The sequence below is a fragment of the Culicoides brevitarsis genome, chromosome 2, assembly GCF_036172545.1.
Source record: "Culicoides brevitarsis isolate CSIRO-B50_1 chromosome 2, AGI_CSIRO_Cbre_v1, whole genome shotgun sequence".
Taxonomy (NCBI): domain Eukaryota; kingdom Metazoa; phylum Arthropoda; class Insecta; order Diptera; family Ceratopogonidae; genus Culicoides; species Culicoides brevitarsis.
Genome location: NC_087086.1, coordinates 20,489,901 through 20,515,023, shown reverse-complemented (window position 1 = coordinate 20,515,023; position 25,123 = coordinate 20,489,901). Strand labels below are relative to the sequence as shown.

The window sequence follows — 25,123 nt, the reverse complement described above, 5'->3', positions numbered from 1 at the left end:
TGGGATTACACACCGACATACAATACAATATTTCATAAATATGTTATCATATATGTAATGTTGAATGTAATGCATTTGCTTTGAATTTTTTTTTTTATATTGAATATTTAATATATTAATAGTAGTGAGTGTCGACGAATAATAAATATATGTAATAATAAGAATATTTAATTTCCACTTTTCAATTTTTTCCGCTCCGCTTCTAATTTTTAATTTTCATTTTTCCTAATATTTCTGTTTTTTTTTATTTGTTTTATTAATATATATTTTTTTATAACTTTACTAGAGAATCGTCGCTAAGCATGATGCCAACGCGTAATTTGTTGATAACTATTTTTTTTTTCTTCTTATACTTTATTTTGTTTATTAAAATTTCTCATTTTCACAGTTTTGTCGCAGTTATTCTCTTATAGAAAATCTGACTGTTCCAAGTTGCAAGACAAAGTGAGACAAAATTTGATTCAATCATCAGAATTGTTTGACTTGGAACAACCTTTTTGCATTCATACGTCGATTTATTCCGTTATTTTGTTTGTTTTTAAATTGATTTAAGTCTTTTCGTTAGCATCACTTTTTTTTGCTTAGGTTTTTTTTTTCATGTTTCGTCATTTTTTTATTCTACTTATTATTATTTATTTTTGTTTATGTAATAATAATAATAATAGGATTAGTTTTTTTTTTATTATAATATATAATATTTTATGTTGTTAGTATACAGACAAACATTTAATTTATGAACAAAAAAGTGATAAATATTATTCTAAACAATTCACTAAAGAAATATTACAAACAAACAATTTATTTTTTGCCAAATTCAAAAAAAATCAACAATAATTAATTGATATATTAAAAATTGTTAATTAATTTAATTAAAATTATTTTAAATATTTATCTTTTAATCAAATATTGAAAATAATTTTAAAATTTTATAAAATTTAATTTTATATTTTTAAGTTTAATTGCATCTTTTTAATTATTTCTTATGTAAGTTTGAATTCTAGTGACTTGTATCGAATAATATTAAGTAATAATAATAATTACATATTTTTGAATGTACATTACAAAAAAAAATATATATATAAATTTATTCAACCAATAATCATCAATAATAATAATATAAGTTGTAGAGTTGTTAAATGATGATGAATACAATTACAATATTCCATTCTTTTTAAGGTATTTACAGGAAAAGTCTAGTAATATGTTTGTTAATTTGCCTAGATTGAGTTATTTTCAACAAGATTTTTCATTTCTTAATTAGATTACAAGAGTATAAGTTTGATATCTTATTACGTTACATAATAAAAAAAAAAGTAAGAAGAAGGATATCACTTTGTCTCATATATAATTTAAGTTACGTTTAAAGTAAAGTAGTTTACAAAAAAGGCAAATAAATAGATAATAATTATAAAAATCTAAACAACATTTACAAGGTTTTATAAAATAATCTGTGCTACTTTTCCTTATTTATAATTGTTTTTAAGAATTGTATTTTTTTCCTATTTTTGTTTATTTTTTGTTAATTTCATATTTTTTCTTTAATTAAAACTTTTTTTTTGCTTTTTAAACATACTCCTGCTTTTAGAGTATGTAGTAAAATTTGTCGATTCGTGTTGTCAAAATTTGTGGGTTTAACGATACAATTTTGCAAAGTCCTGTAACGCTTGTGTCATATGACGTGATGAATCGGCACTAAAAAATTATGAAAAGAAATCTTAGAAAAAAAAACAAGAAAAAAATTAAATTACTTACTTCGTTGTCCTCCTCATAAAATTTCGCAGCTGATCGTCGGTGGCGGTAACGGTGCCTCCGCTGTTTTCTTTTGGCAACGCACTCACGGCTGACTGAAGGAAATCCACAAATCCCTTTGGATCGATTTTCTTCAGTTCGTAAAAGACGTCCACGACGTCACTCAGCATGTACGAGTGCAGACAAAAGATTGACGAATAAATTAAATTCACGACTAGAGCTTCTCCGTTCACGGCGACCATTTGTTTGATGAGTTCTTGGATGGCAGCAGAGTCAGGATTCGCGAGGTCGCGGCCCGAACTCAAGAGACTGCAAAAGAACTTCATGACGGAGAGATTCGCATCTTTGTGATCTAGTGTGCATGCAAGCAGTGCACACTGAATAATTGGCTGCACAAGCGGACTTTTGAGGAAATCCAAGGGTCTGCGGAGCACAAATCGATTGGCAAGTCGGAAAAAGTCGTCGACGGTATCGGGATTGTTCTTCAATCCGTTTTCGCGTTGCAACAAATTGAATGTTGGCTCAATGAAGGCCTGCAACATGCTCAAGAGTCCCGGCACATAAACATCATCGAGCGCAAATTCATCCATCAAGACGCTGCCGAGATACAACAAGCAACTGTGCTGATGATGGTTGTACACGTGAATCATTTGCTTGACAAGTTCCTCCAAAATGGGTGCCGCCTGACGTCCCGTTGTTCGGATAGCGTAACGCATGCAACGCACAATCCGTTCCATGACATTGTTTTCCGCTTGATACTTGTCCATGGCTTTCGAGAGGGTTGGCCAGTAAATTGTGAGTGCCGTAGCCCAGGGGTTTGTTTCGTTTTCCTGCAAATTCGCATGGGCATACCGGAAAACAGCTGCCAACCGATCGAGCCAGTATTTAGGGTCACTGCCGTCATTTCGACCGACTTTTGCCTCGTTCGAGGACAACAGATGATCCAGTGGTGTCACCTGATAACTACACAAGTCCAAAAGAACCGTCGAAACTTGTTCCTTTTGCAAAAATCCGACAACGCCGACGATACCTTTCAGTAAATTGATGCTGGCGTCGCGTTGAATCTCGAAACTTTCCATGTGACGCGCGATTTCCATCAGTCCCGTGATCTGAGGCACCAAATGATTGCTAGAGGCGCAACAGATGGACTGAAGGGCATTGGCAGCGGCCGTTGCTAAGCCACCCTTTTGCTGCAACGCGTACAACAGAAAATTCAAGATTGGCTGCATCGATTCCGGATGACAATCAATCCAGTCGCAGAGTTCTCCTAGAATATTTATCGAAGTATACCTAATCGCTATATGGCATGTCTCGGGTAAGTTTAAAATTGCTTCTACTACTTTGGGCACTACCTCGTTTTCGTCGCTAAAATAAAAAAAAAACGTAGTTTTTTGCATGAAAAAAATTTAAAAAAAATTAACTTACGGTAGAATATTTCTTGCAACATTTTGCATAACAAATAGGGCGGCCTCACTGGACTCCCACGTAACATTTGGCTGCTGTAGAATCATGAACATCTGCTTGAAGCAACTGCTGGAGCTAACGATGAAAATGACGTCGGCAATGAGTTCCGATACCTTGTGTCGGAAATCCTTGAAGGAGTCGTCGTCTTCCAGTAATCCCTCGTGATCGGCTTCCATCTGACAATGTTTATAGAGTGCGGTGATGAGACGTTCAATGTATGGCTTAAAGTGCGCCGAGAGCGTACAATTATTGCGATTAAAGAGATCTTCGCTCAGTTGAAACCACATGCGAAACGTGATTTCGGCCACCTCATAATCGTAATGTCCCACACAATTGAGTACGAGATCGAGTGACTTGATGGAATAGTGTGCCGTGGCGCCGCAACTGCTCGCAATCATCTGGTGCTGAAACGATTCAGCGAGCACGGTGAAGACACGACACAAATTCACGGCTTTGTCGACATCCTCGTGCGCCACACACATGAGATACGCCTCTTGCAGCTCCGCGATTCCCGTGAAAACTTTGTGCTCGCACTCGGCACTGTTGTTTGTCATCTCGAGACACGTCAGCAGGGCACACAGACAATCTGCGGCAATTTCGTGCATATTTGTGCCCGTGCTCGGATTCCGGAGCAAATTAAATGCGTACGACAGCACCATGTTGTCGATGATATCCTCCAATTTGAATACATTCATGGACGTCCACGATGTAAAGCACTTGATAATTTTCGCGTGAATTGTCTCGTCTTGCTGCCGATTGATGAGACACGTTTGCAAGAACTCGGCGACGCGTCGCGAATTCATTGCCAGCTCGTTGGACATCTCGTCACGTCGATTGGCGCCCAATCGCAGGTTTCGCGACTCAATTTCCTCCGGGATGAGTGTAAGTATCACAATGAGAGCCGTCACAGAGTTCGTGTTTGTGGCAAAGCGCTCGATGAGACTGGCGATGGGATGTCGCCACGCAGACATCAGCAAAATTAGGTCCGCCAACGCGAGACATAGTTGCGTTACGATGATTTGATTTGTTTCAGGTGTGATGTGGCTGATGTGCTCCAACAGTGAGTCGCGCAGTGACTCGTGCGCCGTGGGGGGCAACTCATGAAACGAGTTTTGGATCTTGTTTCGCATCGTTTGTGCCGCAAAGTAGCACGAATGCAGGTCTCGTTTTTCCTGCAACAACTGATCGGCTATTTTCCACGAGTGGATCTGCAAATGGAAAAACATGCAAAATGTGAAAATGCCTCACTTTAACGCTACGAAAGGCATTGCAGGGGAAAATTGAGTAACTTACCGATTTCTGTAGTTCTGCGAGCCATGCTGAAGCTTTGTCTTTCTCCTTTAAATCAGGATTATTGTATAACGCGTGAACCCCCTGAAGAACTGTCTCAGTTGAAGGAGGATTTTCCATTTACCTTCCACTCAGGTCCACAAAATCTTCACAAAATAATGATTACCAAAGCTATCTTAACGCTAAAGTCCGTAGTAATGCATCCAATGAACGATTTTTCGCTGTTTTTAGCAACTTTTTCACAACTTTTCTTTTTCTCTTGATAGCTGGTTGTCAATTTAAACGTCAAAATCCTGTCCCAGCGAGCACGCGATCTATTTCCGCCAATCCCAGTATGCAAAAAACAATTTCTCCAACGTACCCTGTATCACTCGTACTGCCTATGTAACCGATGACACATCCACTGAAATTGCATATCGGGTAAAAAATGTGTCATGGGTCAAATTTTGTGCGACGACTGGTCATTTACTAGAAATTATGCTATTTTCAAAGAAAATTGAATAAAAATCGTGATTTTCGTGTCTATTTCGCTTTTTATTTACGTTTAATACTCATTATTTCACAGAAACGCCTATTTTCTCTTCTACTTGAATAGTCAGAGACCTACTTTAAAATTATTTATTAAATACATATTTTTTTATTCTTACACAACTATAACAAGACTGTGTCGGTCAATTTTAAATGTACAATAAATAATTTGCTATTAAATATTAGTTTTTTATATCTTTATATTAAAATATAGAGAAAATAAATTTTATTTCTGAACAAAAATAAATGTATGTATCTGGAATCTGTGAGACAAAAAAGTAAAATTATTGCTTAAAAGAATTTGGGACAGAACAAAAAATGCCAGGATTTTACTCTAAATGCGCGTAACGTTCGTGGTAACGAGTAGTTTGTAGTTTATATTTAGTTGAATGCCAAAACTTGTTCTTCGTCTGATAATTTGGCAGTTTTTTTTTTAATTTTTTAGTCAATTGTCCTATTTTTTTTTTTGTGAATTTTGAGTTTTTTTTTTAAAGAGTTTACTTGGTGGAGTCTTTCAAGTAAGCGATAAGGTCGGCACGCTCTTGGGGTTTCTTGAGACCAGCAAACACCATCTTTGTTCCGGGGATGTATTTCTTGGGGTTTTCCAAGTACTCGAAGAGTGTGTCTTCGCCCCAGGTAATTCCCTTCTTGACGTTGGCGTCGGTGTAGGAGAAACCGACAGCTTGACCAGTTTTGCGTCCAAACAAGCCGTTCAAGTTGGGACCAGTCTTGTGCTTTCCACCCTTCTCGACGGTGTGGCACTGAGCACAACGTTGTACGAACAATTTCTTGCCCTTCTCGACATCACCAGCTGGAACACCCATGTTGATTTAGTTTTTCTTGTTGTTTGATGCAAAAGGCTTCACTGAACTTGTTTGCAAAGTTGCGTCCGAATCTGAAACGACAAACAAATGACACGTGATAATCGAGCTAACAGCTGAGAAATACTCTTCAATGTCACTATGTGTACTCGGAAACACAAACACGTCGAGTAACAATTATCATATATATGCCAGTTTTTTGATTATATGGGACCTTCATCGATCCTCGTACAGTGCTTGTGACATCACTCGACGTATAGAACATGCGCAAGTACTTCACACGAATGACTTGTGTACGAACAAGTTTGACACGTTAAAGGGCTTTTTGATTACATTTTTGCAACCTTTAGACCCAACTGATAAAAAAGGGGTTTTCTTTCGCAATGACCGACATGCATCCTTCAGACACTTGATTAGATAACAACATTTCTACGTGATGCACGTTGCGTGGGGGTGTTTGTATGAACAATGAAAAGCGTTGCAATTCAAGGAAAAAATCGAGAATGTTGTTACGTAACTGGAAAATTCTAAATTTTGTGGAAATTTTTGCAAAACATTTTAATTTCTTTCAAAAACTGCCTTTCTTTTTAACATTTTTATTTCAAAAAACTAAATTTTTCATTAAATATTCTTGATTTTTAACCAAATTAGGGAATGATGTAACCTCGTAATATTTTCACGCAATAATTTCATTACAAAAGTACACTTTTCGATATTTTCTTCAATCAAACTTTGTCAACTGAGCACTGTTCTAACTTTTTAGCATATTTTTGTCAATTTTTTCACTAATTTAAAGCATAAAATTGTAAAAAATGTATCCTTACCGCTTCAATTTCACGAGTTCTTGAGACGAATGAAGCTGTCAAGTGGCACGTTTGACGTCTTCGATTTTTGGGGATTGCAATCTCAAATTTCGAGATAATTCCATCGAGCTTTAATTGAAAAGGTATTTAAGAAATTTGGTTGAAGCGACGAAAATTAAGATATTTTTGAGTATTCTTTTTAACATGCAATACAATAATTTAAACAATTCTTGGTTTTAAGATATTTGAAGAAGTTGTTGTGAATTAAATTTTAATCAAAAACCTACTTTTTAAATGTTTGAGGTACAAAAATATTAATTTTGTTTGATTTTCTGTTTAAACTTTTCAGTTTCTTTCAAATTTTCTATTCTATTGCTGTTTTAAAATACTTTGAATTTCAAAAAAATAATAAAATTTGAGCTAAAATTTCATTTTCTTAATTATTTTTTTAAACTCGGTAACTCGAGTTTTAAGCCGATCTTTTGCAATCTCTACGTTTTTGACGAAAAAATCAAAACAATCTGGAAAACTTTCGAGAAAAATGCTTTTTCAGTATTAAATAACAGAAAAACTAATCAATAACGCAAAATAATTGAAAATTCACAATGAGTTCTTTACGAAGAGAGGTAAGAAATGAAAAATCACAACGTAATTCACAAGAAAATTGATAAATAAAAAAATTCACAGGTCCTTCAAAGCTTCAAGAATCTGCATAGAGCTAGATTGGAGATTTTCGAAGGAGACACAAAGGCATTGACACTTGCTAGACAGAAGATAAATGATGAGTACAGAAAGAATAAAGGCACGGATTCAGAAGAGGAAATCAGAAAGGTAAAGAATTTAAACGAATAAAAGCTGGAAAAATTTCACAGACTTCGAAACTCTCCTCAGAAAGTAGCTCTGGCGAATGATGCAGCAAAGGAATTAAGAACGAATGTTATTCAAGCAGTGCAAAAAGAGCCTGGAGTCTTTGGTAAAGTCCATACATTTTTATGCTTTTATTTTCTTTCAAAAATTTTTATTTTCAGAGGCGAAAATTCGTGAATCAACACTCCGCTTGGATAACTACCCGTTTGATCCGAATGCCAAAATACCCGAGTTCCCACGAAAGAATAAGTGTAAGAAATAAGGATATCTAAGGAGCACAAAGACAAGTCATGCAAGCAATATAGCAATTTTAATTAAGGAAATATAGCAAAAATTAAATTCTTGTTAGAAGAAAGTTTTATCGATTTCTGGTTTATTTGTCAAATCAGATGTTATGTAATGAAGGCTAATTAGAACAAGGACAAGAAATATTATAACTTACGTATTTTAGAAGTGATTCCGTTAAATAAAGCCTAATTTGATTTTTTAGAATGGTCACTCGTAAGATTTTTTCTATGTTTGAAATTTAATTTTACTCCTAATGAAAAAAAAAAATAAATTTTCAATTAAATATTTTTTTTAAATTTAAACAAAAACTAAGAAAATTTAAAGAATTCTATGAAAAATTGCAATTTTTAAGCTTCATGATATTTTTGAAATTTTATTCAACCTTCAAATTTCATACAAACCTCTTCAATAAGTCTCGTTGAAAGAAAACACGAAAATTTTTTGTCACTTTTTTTCACTTTGAATAATCGCAATACTTTTCCTTTTATTACCTTCTCTCTTACTTCTTCCATTATTCATTTTTTTTTATTATTTTTTGTTGTATTATAATAATAATATTAAATAAGAGTTTACAATATTCACTTTTTTTTCATTTCATTCCGAAAGAACAGCTTATTAAATGTCTTATAGTATGTTTGTTACTCTCTGATGCAAAATTTCATTGATTTATTGATATACTTTATGGGTTTCCTATGTTATTTTTACTTTAATATTATTTTATTTTATTAATTTACGTTAAGTATTTTTAATAAGGAATTTGTTTTTTTTTTTCTTCATATGTTTTCTAGGTAGGATTACAAAGGAGCCTCGATTATCCAAAAGAAAGTCGACCAAAAAAATCATTTTTTTCATTTGTTTTACCAATTTTTTCTTTTAGCTTTTACACATTTTTTTGTTATTTTCCTTTTCTTCTTCTTAATTAATGTAATTCTTGTAAATTTTTAATAAGCTACAAAAACACTAATGTTATAAAATGATACGAGTAGTGAATGAATTGAAAGATCGCCTGGCACACAATTTGCTTTTTTATATTTAATTCTTTCTTTTTTTTGTTCTTTTGGTCTCTGTTCTGAAACGAATAGCCTTACATAACTATTAAAAGTGTCTTCATACGAAAAATTCTAAAAAGAGCAACAGATAATTTTGGGCGCGTAACAAATACATATTTTGGGCAATAAATATAATACACTGACTGACAGGGCTGACTGAGGCAATTTTATAAATTTATTTTTAATTAATAAATATTTATTATTTATATTATATTAAAAATTTAATTTACTTAGCAAGTTTACAAAATTTTTGCATCGATCTCGAAAAATAGCTCTGATTCTTAACTTTAATTAAATTTTAATAATATTTTATTTATTTTTTTTTTTTTTTTTTTTTAAGTAAACCTTAGATGACAAAAAATTCGGTACTATTAAAGATCATTTCTTACAACGGAGTTAACAAATGAATAAATATTTTTTTTATATGATTCGTTTTTTTTGCTAATTTTTTTGATCTTTTATTATTAATTTTATAATATCAAATCAGGTTCATTCCTTCTCAAAAATTTTATGTAATTAGAGACTGACATTTTTTATGTGTTGTAAGGAGCAGATTTGTGTTAAATATGTGTTTATTATCATTTTTCGTCTTAAATATTTTTTTTTTTATATATTACTCGAACGTCTAAAATAAAACATGAAAAGTGTGAAAGAAATAAAGAAAAAAAAACCATAAAATTACAATTTTTAAATATTTTTATTTATACGAATTTTTTAAAATCATAATCTGAAAAGCTTCGCGGTATGCAATTTTTTTACTGTACGATTATTATGTTTATATTTCTTGTTTTTTTTTTTGTTAAAATACCACAATCAAAGTTTTTTTTTCATTTTTTTGGGTACTTATAATTTAAAAAGTATTATTGAGATGACGTGTGTTGTTGATGAGTTTATTTGTCCTTGTCGGAATCGGTTTTCTTTCCTATTGGTACAGCGGCCTTGACCCTATTTTAAAGAAAAATCAAAAATTTAATATAAAATTATATTTTTTGTTTAAATAAGAATCTTACTTGTCAGTGATTTCCGTGATTTTACTTCGGACCATGTCGAGTTGGGCATCAATGACTGTCTTATTTGTTTCATACACCTTCGGTAGGGAGAAAAGAGCAACGAATGCTGTAAAAAAAATAAAAATTAATTTTTTAAATTTTAAAAAATATATTTTAGAAAAACTTACACAAGATGATCAAAGTCATGCCATTGAACAAAGCTCCAACGTAGGTGAGACAGTAGAGAAGAACGCCAAATTTGATGGAATCAACCAAATCCTCGACCAAGAACAAGCGTCTGAGTTCCGTGACGGCAGCATTGACATGAGATACGGCAACTGTTGAGACTTGTTGAACGCGTTCTTGTGACAATGTCAAGTCAGTTTCCAAGTATTCTCTAAAAATTTTTATTAAAAAAATTATTTATTTGAAATTAATTTATTTTTAGGTGAAGAAACTCACTTGAATGGATGTCCCTCGGATGTCTTTTGGATTGCCTGCAAGATATTTTTGTAGATTCTGAATGCAACGGTGCCAGCCAATGCAAATAATGAGACATAAGCGAAAACGCTGATCAACGAGCAGCAGGACAACGCCAAAAGGACTGAAAGTCCGATGCCGAAGACAACTCCTGATTTCTTAACATCACGCCAGTAGATTAATGATTCAACTGAAAATAGTCAAAAAAAAGGTAACAATTAATAATTTGTCATAGGTAAACGTTATCATTGATAGAAAATTATTCTCTCTCACACACACAAACACAGAAACACATCTCAGGCAATTATGAGACAAATTATGTAAGTATTGTCCACATATCACCTGAAAAACTGAATTTTGATACGTATACAATCTTCCATGGATTTGGTCTCTTGGTGAATGTTCATTACATGAACCGAAATGTTTTGCACATTCTCTTTGTACACGACGGTCGTACAGAAATTGACACGTAGTTGGTGCGACGTTCACGATTTGTTGAATGAAAATTATGTTTACTGCCACAAAGAGGACAATGAATCCAGAAAATCATCAAATTCACATCAATTTCGTTCGAAAATCCATTCAGGATGTCTCTGAATCATCCATTAATCCTGTTTCCAAGCAATTTTTGCTCACGTGTACAGTTGTACGTGTGTAAAAGTGGAAAATTTGTAAGAATTCTAAATGAAAAGTGTACCTGGTCCACGTTCTGGCAACGGTTCGTCGTTGTAAGAATTATTTCCATTTTGATATCTGCGACTTTGTTTACCCATTTTAGCGAAGAAAAAAAATTAACTTATAAGAAAGTGTGAAAAAAAACTAGACGACGTCAAATTGTACAGCAGACGACACTTTCTTGGACAACTTTTCAATGGGAACTGAAACGCATATGGAAAGAAGGCAACGTATAAACTTTTTTTACTTCTTCTCCGTTTTCGTTCACAATAAAATATTGTAGAAATTGGAATATTGTAGTAGGTCGTATACTTGTTTTCAATACATTTTGTACTCTCTGTACCGAGTTTTGCGGTGCATACGTTTCTTACAAACACATTCAAGCGACAGACACCAGTTGTTCTTTCGTCGTCTCATTTTATGTGTTTCCATTGTTGTTGTTAATGGGATCTCTATCACCGATTGGAAACCTGAACTCACACGTTCTCACAAGAAATAGACAAAAGATGCGACCTGATACTCCAGTTATGCAAGCGTTTCATCGTAGTATTCAATTTCCGATGAATTTCCAAGCAAGTTGTTCAAAATACAAAATTAAAGGCACTCAGAACGTTTATTTATGTTGAGAACGCAAATCATATGATCAGAACTCATTTCGCCAAAAGTGACCGACGAGTATGTGAATCACTCACATATGTTGGATTTCAAATTATTTCAATGCGAGAAACGAGACGTTACTCTCATCAGAAGTTTTATTCTTATAAAAAAAAAAATTATGTGAGAAATGTGTCTCGTACGGATCACAGCCAATTAATTCTTTTCGTCGACAAATAAACTCGTGTGTTGGAAGAGGGAAATTTTGACCATTATTTCGTTTTTATATACACAAAAGTTACGCAATCGGAAAAAATTTCGGTATATTTTTGTCTTCATTTAGATTTTCTTGTTATTTTCGATGAGACAACTTTCTACGATTATTCGGCTTATGACAATTCAATACAGAATTTCGCAGCTACAAGTGCCAAAAGCGTTGACAACTTGATATTATACGACAATTTGAAACTATTGAAAAAAAATCGCATGCAGCCTTTATGTCGCGACATAAAGTAGAAGGATAGAGTGTAATTATAGTGGGACGCAAGGCAAGCAAGGAGTGAATAACTGCGTACAAAATTTATTTATTTAGGTTCTAGTATCGACATATTCTCGGTGGCGCATTAATTCAATTGGGGACTTGGAGATTTTTATTTCAAACGGACGTTGTTGCATGTGAATATGTCCTAGTTTTAATAAAAAATACGGAGTTTTTGAACGAAATGACGTTCGATGAAAATCTGAAACGTATTTTAATGTTCTTTTCTTTGTGTTTTTAGGAAGTTCTTTGTGTTTTGGATCAATAGAATTCAGCTAAATTATTAAATGTCAGAAAAAAATGAATAAAAAATTTTAAAATCATAACAAAAAAATTACTTTTATGGTATTTTTAGAACATTTTATTGAATTTTTCAATGAAATATTTTAAAAATTAGTTTTTTTAAATGTTATTTGCTTTTTTTTAAATTTTTATTTTATTTTCTTTACTTTAATTTTATTACCTACTCTATTATTAAAAAGTATGAGCAAAGCAAAAAAAAATTGTTAAGAAAATTTATCACGTTGATAATTTTTTTTTCAAAACAAATTCCTACAAGAAATTTCTTGTTTTGACTTTTAATTTTTTTTTTTATAATTTTGGACATTATCTTGAGTTTTGTTTGGAACGGCTTTATCGATGAATGATCGATAAAAGACCGATACCGGTTTTCTAAGAAATTTAGATATTTTGTAGCATTTTTAAATTGAAAATTAAAATTTTTCATTCATTTCAATTTCCTAAAATCCTGATTTTTTAAAAATATTGAATTTAGTTTCTAAAAAATTTCGGATTTTGATAATTTTAATTAGGGTATCTAGAAAATTTACTTTAAAAATGAACAAAATCACATAAATTTGGAAAATTGATTTTTTAATTTTTGAAAATGAATTTGGATTCTGCTGGAAAATATTCTCTGACTTTTCATATATCATGAAAATTCGAAATTGTCCACTTTATTTTTCGTTGGTCATGTTAATTGATTAAATCCGAAAATTACTTCTTTAAACTACTTTTTTTTAGATAACACATGTCAAATAAATCTCGTTCCAAATGAAATTCTAATTCACACATTTTTTCCACTTTGAGCATCGTAACTCGGTCTCTACGAAAGTTACATAAACAATTGCTCATGCATGAGAACGCCAACCGCATATGAAAAGAGCGTATTAGCTGATTGAGTAACGACTTTTATCAAGTGCACGAATATCAAGCTATTGAATAAACAAACGGCGTAATTGCTCGACTTATCATCATCAAGTTCATTGCTAAAAAGCCGGCGAGCACATCGTAAAATTTAATGTTTGTTGATAATTTTTTGATTATCTTCCATTCAATTAGCCCATTAATTATCGATCGTTTCTGCATCCACGGTTCTTATCGATGCACGTACTTTTCTAGTGGAAACCTAACTTTTGACATGAATCACATTTTATTTTATTTAAAAGTTTCGCTGAGGCATTTAATTGAAACAGACCAGAGGGAAATAATAGAAACCAATGAATATTGTACTGACAATCAGTCGGTGGTTTCACCGTTAGTGCATTCTATTGTTTTTTTGTTCTATGTTCTCTCAGCTGTTCAATTTTTTTTTTGTAGTTCCTCTCAATTAACATGCTTTGCATAAAAAACAAAGGAATTTCGGTTTTCTTGGCAGTGTATGGAAACAACTGTCTTTAGCACCTTTTTAAAAAAGGCACAAAACTTAATTTAGAAATGTATGCTAATTAATTGCCTTGCATCATCGTCATCTTAAAAAGCGTACATACACGTGAGAACAATTAAAATGAAATCACAAATGCGCAATTTAGTTCATAAAAATCGTTCAAGGTCGTTCGATGAAAATTAATCAAAGTGACTCTTCCAGAATTCTTAAGAGAAAAATGAAAAAAATTGTTACAATTGTTAATCAACATTACAAGTGAGACAAAAACTCTTTCCGGTTGGACCACAAAAATTGTGTCGTGTTATAAAGTCGCTTGCAATGCTTAATAATTGTGTGGCACACATCATCTATAATAAGAAATCGTCGTAGAACTTTGTGTGTTGGACTCTCAAGCGACTTGTATTTTTGGCAAATATTCAAGTCAAATTCAAAATTAAACAAAAATTTCTTTTTTTTTGTATTTTTTTTTAAATATATTTTTTTTACTGCTTGTACAAAGAGAAACATTCTTCTATTTCTTTCTTTCTTGTACGTTAAAAAAAGTTTAAGCGGAAAATTAGGTGATTCGGAAAAATCACAGACAACTATTTTTTTCCATTCAATTTTCTGACGAATCGTTTACAATTAATCTGCATTAAAAAATTTCTCATAAAAATTTTTTTCGTTGTGCAACTTTTTTTATATCATTTTTTTCGACACACGTTTTGAATATTTTTTTTGCCAAGCCTGTGTCGTGAGTCGCAAGACAAGACGAAAGAAGAGGAAGAAACTATTTTCCACTATTTTTCATTTTTTTTGTCTTTTTCACATGTCTCACTCTCTCGTCGTAGATCGATAAAAAAAAATAATTTTCCAAGGACGTCTATTTTTCCTCACTTTTCCACGAATACTTACTTCCTTCCCGGTTAAATCTAATTTCGTGTAATCCTAATTCGTTAATTGCATTTACAATGTTCTCCATGACGGCGACGGAGTTCTTGTCGTAAAAGTCGAAGAAAAAAACTGAAAAATTTGTGAGATGATGACGAGACGACACCCACTGCGGTGTTTGCGCTCAAAAGGTTAACTGAGGTAAATTCTCGCGTAGAAGCTGTCGCGGAAAGTGTGTTATGATAACCACCTCGGTCAACGGAATACTCGAAACTGTTCTTGCGGTGAGAAATTTTCTACACTTCGGTGCGAGAATTTTGTCTTTTTCAATGAATCGCTTCACAAAAATGAGAGTTTTCACGGTGTTTCGTGATTTTCCCTGTAAAATTGCGGTGAAAAACGTCGAGTTACTGCCAGTTTGTGAGTAATCATTCAAACTGAGGCGTAGTTTTTGCTTAGATTTCGCTGATAAACTGGAAAATGTGAATGAATCACGCGAATTTGTAGTGATTTACGGACTCAACTGAGTGAGAAACGTTCAGTTTGTTCGCGAGACGGAGAATTTGTTTGTCAACGCGTGCATTTGACGGTATACGATAGATAATTTTCAGAGAGAAACTCACGGTTTGATGAATTAGACGCGCAGTTCTACGAGAATGAGTGAATACAATTGATAAATAATTCAGATTTCACACTTGTTTGGATTTTGCACACTTGTTTCATCGGCATGGTCCACTGCCTTTATTCAAATTCATAATTTTTACAACGGATCATCGTCGGTCTTCGACAGTTTCAAATGCAGAAACAGAAGAAACGGCATTTATTCAATTACTAACTTGATCCAGACGACCTACGAACGCTCAACGGCTTTAATTTAATTAATTTATCTTATCAACGAGATGAGTTTAATGCACTCGCACGACACATGGGTCGTCGTGTTCGGGATGAATCTCATCTGACTTGTGGTTTTTATCGTACATCACTCTTCATTGGGTGCCTTGAGTTCAGAAAAAGTGCATTTTTTTTGTTGTGTAAGACAATCACCGGTGTTAAATACTCATGAAAAGGGATTATTGTAGTGTTCATTTTGTTAACAACAGAAAGTAAGCATGTGAAAAAAAATGTTATGCAAAATTTTATTTTTAGTAGATACTCACCTTTTGGATGCAAAGCTTCAGGCTTAAACCATGCATCTGAAATAATAAGAGAAAAAGTTGCAAATAAAAGATTAGCGTTAATTGAACGGTGTTAAAGATAGAAAAATAGAAGGAGAAGAAAATATTTATGTGGTGAAAATTTGTTTGGAAAAGTGCGATGTTAACATTAGTTACGCTATTAGAGTTAATTAGTTGCATAGTTAGGTTGATTATTGACTGGTTTATTACATGTTATGAACACCAAAGGGAATATGTTGTGCATATTTTATAGACATTTAAACATTGATTTGTACATTTAAATTTAAAAAAAAAAAATTTTTTTTCGTTGTAGAAGTGCTTTTTCGGTAGATTTAACGCAATTTATTAAGAGGATCTCAAACACTTGAAGTTGAAATTTAATTTTTTTTTCAGAAAATTGAAAAAAAAATATCTTTAAATTAATATTTTTGAATTTTTTGTTTGTAATTTTAAGACATTAAAAGTTTCCTACAATTTATTTAATGGTACTTTATATTATTTTTAAATTTGAAGAGTGAAGAAAAATAAAAAATCTACCAAAATAAAAATTTTTGAAAAAATTTAATTTTTGTCATGTGATTTTAAAAAAATTTCTTCCATAAAAACATATTTTTGAGTTTTTTTTGAAATTTTTGTCCAACTCATTTTTGAATTTTAAAACGAGATATCGAATAAAATTTTTAAATTTTATTTGAAGCGGCCAAGTATTATTATTAGTGATTTTAAAATCATCGCCCTCATGACTAAAAATGTTTTTTTTTGTTTCTAAAATTATAGTTAATTGATACAAAGTTCGTTTTCGAATTTCAACATTGTTTAGATCTAAATTTTTCAACTAAAAATTAATTCTTCGTTTATCAATCTAAAAAAATCTTTCATGACCCATATCGCAAGGATCTCTATCAAAATAGAACAATTCCACAAAAATCATTTCCTTTGCAATACAAATCTAGCATGCGAGCGATATGTTTGTCATTCATTATCTTTTTTTATTAAAAAAAAAACTTTTGTATTGTTATCCTCTCTATTATTATCGTTCAATGGAAATCCTAGAAATTGCCGTATAATGCCAATCGGCATACATTTTCTCTTCCATTCGTTTCCGTGATCCATATAGCTGCCTCGTAAATTTTTTATTAATCTCAATGTACCTTTGGCACCACTCGCGTCTACCGTATTCTTAAGCTATTTTTATTGAATAACGATTTCTCGATTAAATATTTGCCAATAATAATTCGATTACGTAGCGAATTTTCTCATTATTTACGAATGTCGTCGCGAAAATTTGCATAAAACTTGTTCGATGATAGTTTTGAACTTTTTGCTCGCTAATTTATTGCATGCTTCAAGAATCACCACAGTTTCTTATTCTTCGTTTTTTTATTGTTTTCGTTACGTAAGAATACGTTCTTAATACGATAAATAAGCACAACGACACGGCTACGCATTTAAAAAGACATTCCAAACAACAAAGAGCTTGTTATTTGTCGAAGGTATTAAAGTGTAAAAAAAATGTTAAAAATAGAGGAAAAAACTTGCAAATCGGATTTACACGTACATGGATTCAAAATTGAGCAAATCATGAGTCCTTTTCCTGACATTTTTGCTTCTTCTTTTCTTTGTCACTCCTTCGTTCACTTCCCGAAAAATTTATTATTTTTTTTTTGTTATTTTTGTTTTTTTTTCGCACACTTTTCGTTCCGTATCCAAAACAGAGGATTTCTATTTTTCTACTGAATTTGTCGTTTTCGACCGCAATTTGACTCTGTCAATGCTTTTGTTTACACTTGTTGACCACTTTTCTCACGTTTTTCACAATTTTTGACGAATTTTCGCAGCGAATTATATTTTTTTCCAATAAAAATAGTCACGCCAAAATATTTCTCAATAGTTTACGTATAAAAATCGAATGCAACTGTGTTTGGAAAAAATCTTTCACTATCGATTTTCTAGCTTCAGCACGCCAAAGACACACACAAACGGCAGTACACAACAGGTACGACGACGCTTCTCTAGCAAAAAGGGTGTTTTTCTGGCAAGCATGTCGTCGTACGTTACACGAGGACGGCGCAACATCGCTTCTGCGCATGCTCAGATTTTTTGGCGTCCTGTCTTCGGGTTTTTCGTGCCGAGGGGTGTTCTTGTTGTTGTTTTGCCAGGTTACTATGTCTGCCTGTCTGATTGAAAATTCATGATGAGTCATTGTCTCCTGCAGCAGGTTCGTAAATTTTCGGCAGAACTTCGTGCGGGCAAATTATTCCGTAATAACACATAGACCGACATTTCTTCAAAGGGGATCGTTTATGCAATTTTCAAATGCAATTAGAATTTTTGTGTGCCATATTTTTTCGTTTCACGACTCGCTCATAAAACAGGGAGGGTATGCATTTGTTGTTTGGCATGTGCATGCGAGAAACCTGTTGTTGCCTCATATTTCGTGTAGGGTTAATGTGATGATTCTTGGCGTTTTTCTGTAAATTTATGTGGAACATGGAAAGTTGTAATGAGTAGTTTTGATCAAAAGTTTCCGATTTGCTCACGAATGCGGTCTGCTTGTCGCCGTTTTTGTTTGTTTGCAAGGAAATCGGTAACGTGATATCTTCCTTTTTGGGTTTTTATCGAAAAACATCAAGTGGATGGTAACAAAATATTAACGGCAAATAATATTCGCCCACAGAGAAGACACAAAACAGTAAGATTTGTTTTGTTGCTACTCGATTTCTTTTGAAAAACCCACATAAAAGTTTGTCAAAGGACCAAAACCGGTGTCGTTTGAGAAAGTTTTAGTATGATTCTGTGAGAAAAATGTACAAAATGTCAATTTTATGACTTAATTTAAAAAATCTAGAGCATATACGGTCTGTTTATTTGACGTTTTGGACTTAATTTTCATAAATTAGGTATAAAAAATTGTTTTTGATATAGGTCTGGTAAATTTTGAATACAAAAATAGAAAATCGGTACAAATATTGCCCCTTAGCTATTGAAATTCATCAGATTAGGTGCCTGAGGGCAATAAAAAATAGAATCAATGACCAGAAAAATCAATTTATTGCCTCGTTTCTCCAACTTTTGGTCATGAAATGCGTAAAAGTTCACTAACTCGGATCAATTTCAACCCAAAACTGTAGGAAGATCTAATTGGATTGCAAAAATCATCAATAAATTCAATCTTTAAATGACTTTGTAATTCCCCAGATTACTCCCTCACAACTCTCTCGGCGTGCAAATTGAGTTTTTTTGTTGTTTTCTTTCGTCAATTCTTCTAGTTTCGCATTGAACTCGTGATTTCATACTTTAAATTATTAAATTGCTTTGCAAATATCAACATTTCTTTGTTTGTTCACCTTTTTACACATGGCGCGGCTCCAGCGAAGAACAAAATAACAAAAGAAAGAGCAACTTTGAATCATCATTCTATTTTTGTAACGCAATAGCGACGTATTAAATGCCAATCATAGCAATGGAATGTGATTCAGAGCCGGAGAATTATTCAACGTTGCAAAATTAAAAACTTTTAATCAGTAGAAATTACTAATTTAATTAAAATCTTATTAGAAAAGTGTCTGTTCAAGTATTTTTTATTCGTTTTCGAGTTACTTCAAGGACACTGCGGACCTTTGCATACAGTTAAAATATTTATTTTTGTTCGTTGATGGACTTTTGGCCATAAAAGCACGTAATTTACTGTTGTTTTAATGGAAAAATTATCGGAACGCGATAAAAAAGGGCAGCAATGTAAACTTTGCGTTCATAATTTAGGACAATTAGAATTTAATTACGCCCGTGTAAGGACATTCTCTGTCCCGCACGTGTAGGCCAACTAAAAATCTCATGAGGCAGATCGATGATATCACTTTTTTTTTTCGTTACATACGAATAATACGGTCTGATTGTGTCATCATAAATATAATTAAATGGTGTAGTCTTACATACGTCGATGTATTTTTTTATTTTGGAAGGGAGAATTTTGCACTAGATTATTCGAGAGGACGAGAAGAGTGCATATCCCGCATACAAAAACATCATTTCGAGATTTTGCGCAGCACTAGACGTAGTTTAAATGAAGAAAAGAAACTCACCTAATCCGCAGTTCATGAAGATTTTCTCAGCTTCGATCCGTTCAACGGGTTTCTTCTGCACTGGAAGCTCTTTTGGTGGTTCGACTTTGGGAGCTGGAGCGGGTTTTGGCGTTTCTTTGACGATTTCTGGCTCGGGAAGCGGCTCCGGTTTCCTCTCAAAAACTGGTTCGACTTCTTTTGCCGCTTGCACAGCTGGTTGATGAGCAATTTCTTCCTCCTCTTCGAGTACTTCGACCATTGGCTCGTCATCTTCGTCGTCCTCGTCTTTGTTGCAATCCTCGAAAGCAGCGTGTTCCTTGTCAGCCTTTCCTCCTTCGTTATCACTCAATCCAATAAGATCGTCCGTGGAGATGAATTTCTCATTGGTTTCTAATTTGCTTGCCGTGGCATACGGATTCAGGTAATCCGGTTGAATCTGACCGAAATCTTCGTCAGCTGGAACGGGTTTTGATTCCGCTTCGGACGGGACAGCTTCGAATGCCTCGAAAGTTGGCACAGCGGGCGGAGCATCGCGCGGACGTACATCGGGAACGGATGGCGGCGGCGGCGCTTGTCGCTCATGGTCCAAAAAGTCACCTAGCAAGTCGGCGGAGTCCTTTTTAACGGGACTCGCTTTGACATCGTCGAATTTTTCAAAGTCGCCGACTACTTCGTGAGCCTTTTCCTTTTGCTGGAAGGCTGCAAAGTCTTTGTCGAGTGGTGGTGGTTGATCCTCGAACGCGAAAAGGTCACTGGATTCGTTCGTAAAATGACTCATTGTTTCGTTTTTTATCTTTGGTTACTTTGATTATTTAAATTTACTTGCACTTTTTATCACACCCTTTTCGTTTAGCACATCAATAAAATACTGCAAATGCACGGAATCGCTAAAATTTTTCGTATAAAATAAATTTGTGAGATTTTCTGTGCTAAAATTTAGTTTTTCTCCTTATGATTTATGTTTTTTTAATTACTATTTTTCGGAATGCAACTGTTCCTTGAGATTCACCATCGAAGACTGAAAATACGGTACTGTGATCCGACAACAAATTTGAAAATACGTTACTGTGATCCGACAAAAACAAACCTGGAAATATGGTATTGTGGTCTGACGAAAACAAACCTTTCAATTAATCGGAAAAATTGTCGGTAAATCGGAAAAATTTTCGGTAAATCGGGAAAATTGAAGGTAAATTTGTCAGTAAAATTGTCGGCAAATCGGGAAAATTTTGTATCAGCAGTTTCGAGAGAGGAAAACTGCGCATGCGCAATTTTATCATTTTCACACATCTCACCAGTGATGTTGTTACAGGGAAATTTAAAAGGGGGTAATCAACAGCCGTTAATGGAACTCTAAATAGCGTCACCCGTGAACTTCGTTCCACCCATAGATTGTTGTTTGGCTTTTGAAGCAGAATTTTGGTCAAAAATAAAATGTATGCAATGAATCTTACACTTCATATTTTGGAATTTTCCTCAATTTTTCACCGCATTTTCCATTAATCGTCTTAAATTTTCTGCTCCAAAGCCTTCTTGTAGCTAAATCTGACATACTACAAAAATCCAACAGGTTTATTTTGGTAAAAACTTAAGGAATTTTCCTAAATATGTGTGAAAAATTCATTGCATAAACCATTACATTTTATTCTACTTATTGAGAAAATTGCGTTGATTGCATAGTTTTAGGATAAATCTTTGCTTTTCACAATAACAATTTTAAAGTCACTACTCAAAACTAGAGAATTATGAATTTAAGGTGAAAAATTTTTTTATTTTCTCCAAAAAATCTTAAAAATAATAATTTTTTTTTTTTTAGAAAAAAGTTTAAACTTTGACCATTTTAATTTTACGAAAATAAATAAGAGGATTTTTCGACATCTCAAATGGATGACGCCTTCCGAGTTTGGTGCGGAAATGAAAACTTCTGTCAGCTTGCGAATGACAACACGAGAAACGTCAAAAGCGAAAATGTTGGATAAAAGCGGGTCGCCTTTAAACGATGGTTTTCCACGAAAATCCCTCAATTTAAATGGTGAAATGACGAACGGCGTGACGCATCAGAACGGCACAACCAAAGGCAAGACGAAACAAATGAAAGCGGTAAGTTTCAAGCGATTTCTTCGCACAACAATCAATTTGTCACACCCGAAATTGCTATCCTTATACCTTAATTGCATGTTGTTGACCTATTTCTCGCCTCAATTACGACCAAATTTCAAGGTTGTCACTGTCATTATTGGAGATTTTATCGCCAAAAATTTATGTCGTTGCAGGAAACGGAGACATTTGCTGCCAAAAATGGAAAAGCTGTTCCCTTCGCAAAGGATGGTGAAGTCAAGGAGTCTTTCGAAGAAGTCCCGCTCATAACAGCCTGCCTCACATATCTCGGGTTCTACCTTTTAATGATTCTCGGGTACATAAATCAACTCTTTTTTGCACCAAAAGTCGCCAAAGAAGAGCATCGTGATGTAAGTCGAACATGATTCATTAGCGAGTCTTTGTCAGTGCACATAATAATGAGTTTTTTTTGTGTGATAAAAGACTTAAGTGACGTATTGTCAAAAAAACTTTTGTTAATTAGATTCGTTTATTCTTTTTTTATTAACAGGGCTATGTGCCATTGTATGACAGTTTCGAACGCTTTTATCTCAGATACGTATATCGCAGGTATTTTTTTTATGAATTTATCGCAGTAATAAATCTTTAATTCATCGTTTTTTTTTTCGCAGAGTTCGCGATTGTTGGAATCGTCCGATCTGTAGCGTTCCTGGAGCTCGTGTTACAGTCAAAGAACGCGTCACACACGATTACGGATGGAGTTTCGAGTTTACTGGACGCGAAATTGACTGCTTGAATCTCGGTTCGTACAATTATTTGGGCTTTGCGCAAAACAGCGGTCCATGTGCCACAGACTCTGAGAAATCCATACACGAGGCAGGCTTGTCGTTGTCAAGTCCACGTCGTGAAATCGGCACGAGTGCAATACACGTGGAACTCGAACAGCTAACTGCCAAGTTTTTGGGCGTTGACGATGCCATCGTGTTTGGCATGGGTTTCGCTACGAATGCATTGAATTTGCCGTCCTTATTGTCGCCCGGATGTCTCGTCATTAGCGACGAGAAGAATCATGCTTCGATTATTTTGGGCATCCGATTGTCGGGAGCGACAACAAAAGTATTCAAGCACAACAACATGAAGAGTTTGGAAAAGGTGTTGGAGACGGCGGTCGTTCATGGACAACCGAAAACGGGAAAACCGTGGAAAAAAATCCTCATTATCGTCGAGGGGGTGTTCAGTATGGAGGGATCGATTGTGAAACTTCCGGAAATTATAGCACTGAAGAAAAAGTACAAGGCTTACGTGTACCTGGATGAAGCGCATAGCATTGGGGCAACGGGTCCGCATGGCAAAGGTGTCATCGATTATTACGGATGTGATCCGCGCGACATTGACATTTTGATGGGAACATTTACAAAGAGTTTCGGCTCAGCCGGTGGATATATCGCTGGATCAAAGGTAGCGTGTTTATCTAGTTTAACCATTAAAATTATCTGATACGAATCTTGTTGCTCTTTTTTAGAACCTAATAAACTTTTTGCGTGCGAATAGCCATGCTAATTGCTATGCCACATCAATGTCACCACCGGTGACGCAACAAATTCTAACATCCATGAAGATAATTATGGGACTCGATGGCACGGACGAGGGAAAACGACGCATCGACCAATTAGCACGCAATACGAATTACTTCAGGCGACGCCTTGCCCAAATTGGCGTTATCACCTACGGGCATCAGGATTCGCCTGTTGTACCAATGTTGGTGTATTTGTTCTCCAAAATTGGGTAAATTACATTTTTTCATCTTTTTTTGTTACCAATTTCACATAAAAAATCCTTTTAGTGCCGTGGTTCGAACACTTGCAACCAAAGAAATCGCCGTAGTGGGCGTCGGTTTCCCAGCTACACCAATTATGGAAGGCCGAATACGTTTCTGCCTCTCCGCTGCTCACACAAAAGAACAATTGGACTATGCCTTAGATGTCATCGACGACATTGGAGACACACTGGGCTTGAAATATTCTCGATTACCGCGAGATCCGAACCCAATTGAATATTAATCACACAAAAAAATCGCTCTTTACTACAAAAAAAAGTTCAACTTCTAAGTCATTAACCAGTTCCGCGTTTTTTATCAAATAAAAGCTATCGAATTGAAGTAGAAAAGTAGAAAATCACACGTTTGTTGATATTCATGATAGCTTGCTAAGTAGAGCACATTTCAAAAAAATCAAGAATTTCGAATACATTCGAATATTTTTTTAAGTACTAATAGCAAAATAATTTTAAGTCAATCAGTAGGACCAAAACGGAATTTTATTCACACATTTTCCATTCATGCAAGAACAAATTAATTAATTCAGAGACAAATGCTAACGCACTACCAGTAATAATATTAAATTAAGTAATCAAATACAAACAAACAATATTCCTATTGATTAGTCAAGCAATTGAGAAACGCTTAATTTTATCAGGTTTTATTTTTTGTATTTTATAGTTTTAAAGAATATTCGTACCTAAGCTTATAATACTACAAAATGGATCTAATTGGTTAACAAAGGTCAGTATTTGGGTCAAAGATCTAATTCATAAAAATGAATAAAAATCAATTTTTAAGACAATATTATAATAAAAAATAATTAAAGGAAAGTTTGACAAGCATTTATGTTCTTTAGTTGAAATTTTCGAGGTTTCTTTTTGGGCTATTGGAATATGATTAGAGAAATCAAAATGTGCTTTAATAATGTAGGTCAAAGAAAAAAAAAGTTAATTCAAAACCAAATCAAAAAGTTAAAACGCCTTTTGTCTCGTTTGAAATGATAAATTAATAAAAATAATAAAAGAAAAGAAAATCGCAGAAAAAATTAATTGAAAAAATTTGTTTTATTTAATTTTACTTCAGACCGCTCTTCAATGTTTCTTCGAAATATTTAACTCTTACCTCGAAAAGTCAAAAGTCCTTTGTGGAAAAAATTAAATAAAAATTACTGTTTTTGCCATATTTCAAAATTTTTATAGAAAAATGTTCAGTTTTGTGACAGTAATTTTTTTAAATTATTTTTTTTTATTTTTTATCTTGAAAATTTTAAAAATTCAGCGGTTCATGTAAAAGTATTTCAAAATATTTTTTTTTCATTATTTAGAAAAAAACATTTTTT

At 33.6% G+C, this 25,123-nt stretch overlaps 5 protein-coding genes across 5 annotated transcripts; 2 read left to right on the top strand and 3 right to left on the bottom strand.

The window, feature by feature from the left end:
• Positions 1-1,134: 1,134 nt before the first annotated feature.
• Positions 1,135-4,774, bottom strand: LOC134831184 (transportin-3). Its single transcript, XM_063844847.1, has 4 exons — positions 4,507-4,774; positions 3,175-4,421; positions 1,753-3,114; positions 1,135-1,692 (listed from the first exon to the last, which is right to left on the bottom strand). Exons 1-4 carry the CDS (start codon positions 4,621-4,623, stop codon positions 1,632-1,634), a joined length of 2,787 nt encoding a protein of 928 aa, XP_063700917.1. The 5' UTR covers positions 4,624-4,774; the 3' UTR covers positions 1,135-1,631.
• Positions 4,775-5,178: 404 nt separating this feature from the next.
• Positions 5,179-6,744, bottom strand: LOC134830766 (cytochrome c). The gene is made up of 2 exons (XM_063844342.1): positions 6,677-6,744; positions 5,179-5,926 (listed from the first exon to the last, which is right to left on the bottom strand). Exon 2 carries the CDS (start codon positions 5,853-5,855, stop codon positions 5,529-5,531), a length of 327 nt encoding a protein of 108 aa, XP_063700412.1. The 5' UTR covers positions 5,856-5,926; positions 6,677-6,744; the 3' UTR covers positions 5,179-5,528.
• Positions 6,745-7,146: 402 nt separating this feature from the next.
• LOC134831835 (complex III assembly factor LYRM7) lies at positions 7,147-7,992 on the top strand. The gene is made up of 4 exons (XM_063845659.1): positions 7,147-7,281; positions 7,343-7,486; positions 7,547-7,628; positions 7,684-7,992. The coding sequence occupies exons 1-4, from the start codon at positions 7,261-7,263 to the stop codon at positions 7,782-7,784; spliced, it is 348 nt and encodes a 115-aa protein (XP_063701729.1). The 5' UTR covers positions 7,147-7,260; the 3' UTR covers positions 7,785-7,992.
• A 1,647-nt stretch (positions 7,993-9,639) lies between these two features.
• On the bottom strand, positions 9,640-20,831 carry LOC134831242 (reticulon-1-like). The gene is made up of 6 exons (XM_063844917.1): positions 19,929-20,831; positions 15,829-15,864; positions 10,311-10,518; positions 10,037-10,245; positions 9,870-9,975; positions 9,640-9,804 (listed from the first exon to the last, which is right to left on the bottom strand). Exons 1-6 carry the CDS (start codon positions 20,683-20,685, stop codon positions 9,750-9,752), a joined length of 1,371 nt encoding a protein of 456 aa, XP_063700987.1. The 5' UTR covers positions 20,686-20,831; the 3' UTR covers positions 9,640-9,749.
• A 1,034-nt stretch (positions 20,832-21,865) lies between these two features.
• On the top strand, positions 21,866-24,690 carry LOC134829936 (serine palmitoyltransferase 2). Its single transcript, XM_063843234.1, has 6 exons — positions 21,866-22,007; positions 22,181-22,375; positions 22,516-22,574; positions 22,637-23,423; positions 23,488-23,750; positions 23,809-24,690. Exons 1-6 carry the CDS (start codon positions 21,876-21,878, stop codon positions 24,023-24,025), a joined length of 1,653 nt encoding a protein of 550 aa, XP_063699304.1. The 5' UTR covers positions 21,866-21,875; the 3' UTR covers positions 24,026-24,690.
• Positions 24,691-25,123: the final 433 nt, after the last annotated feature.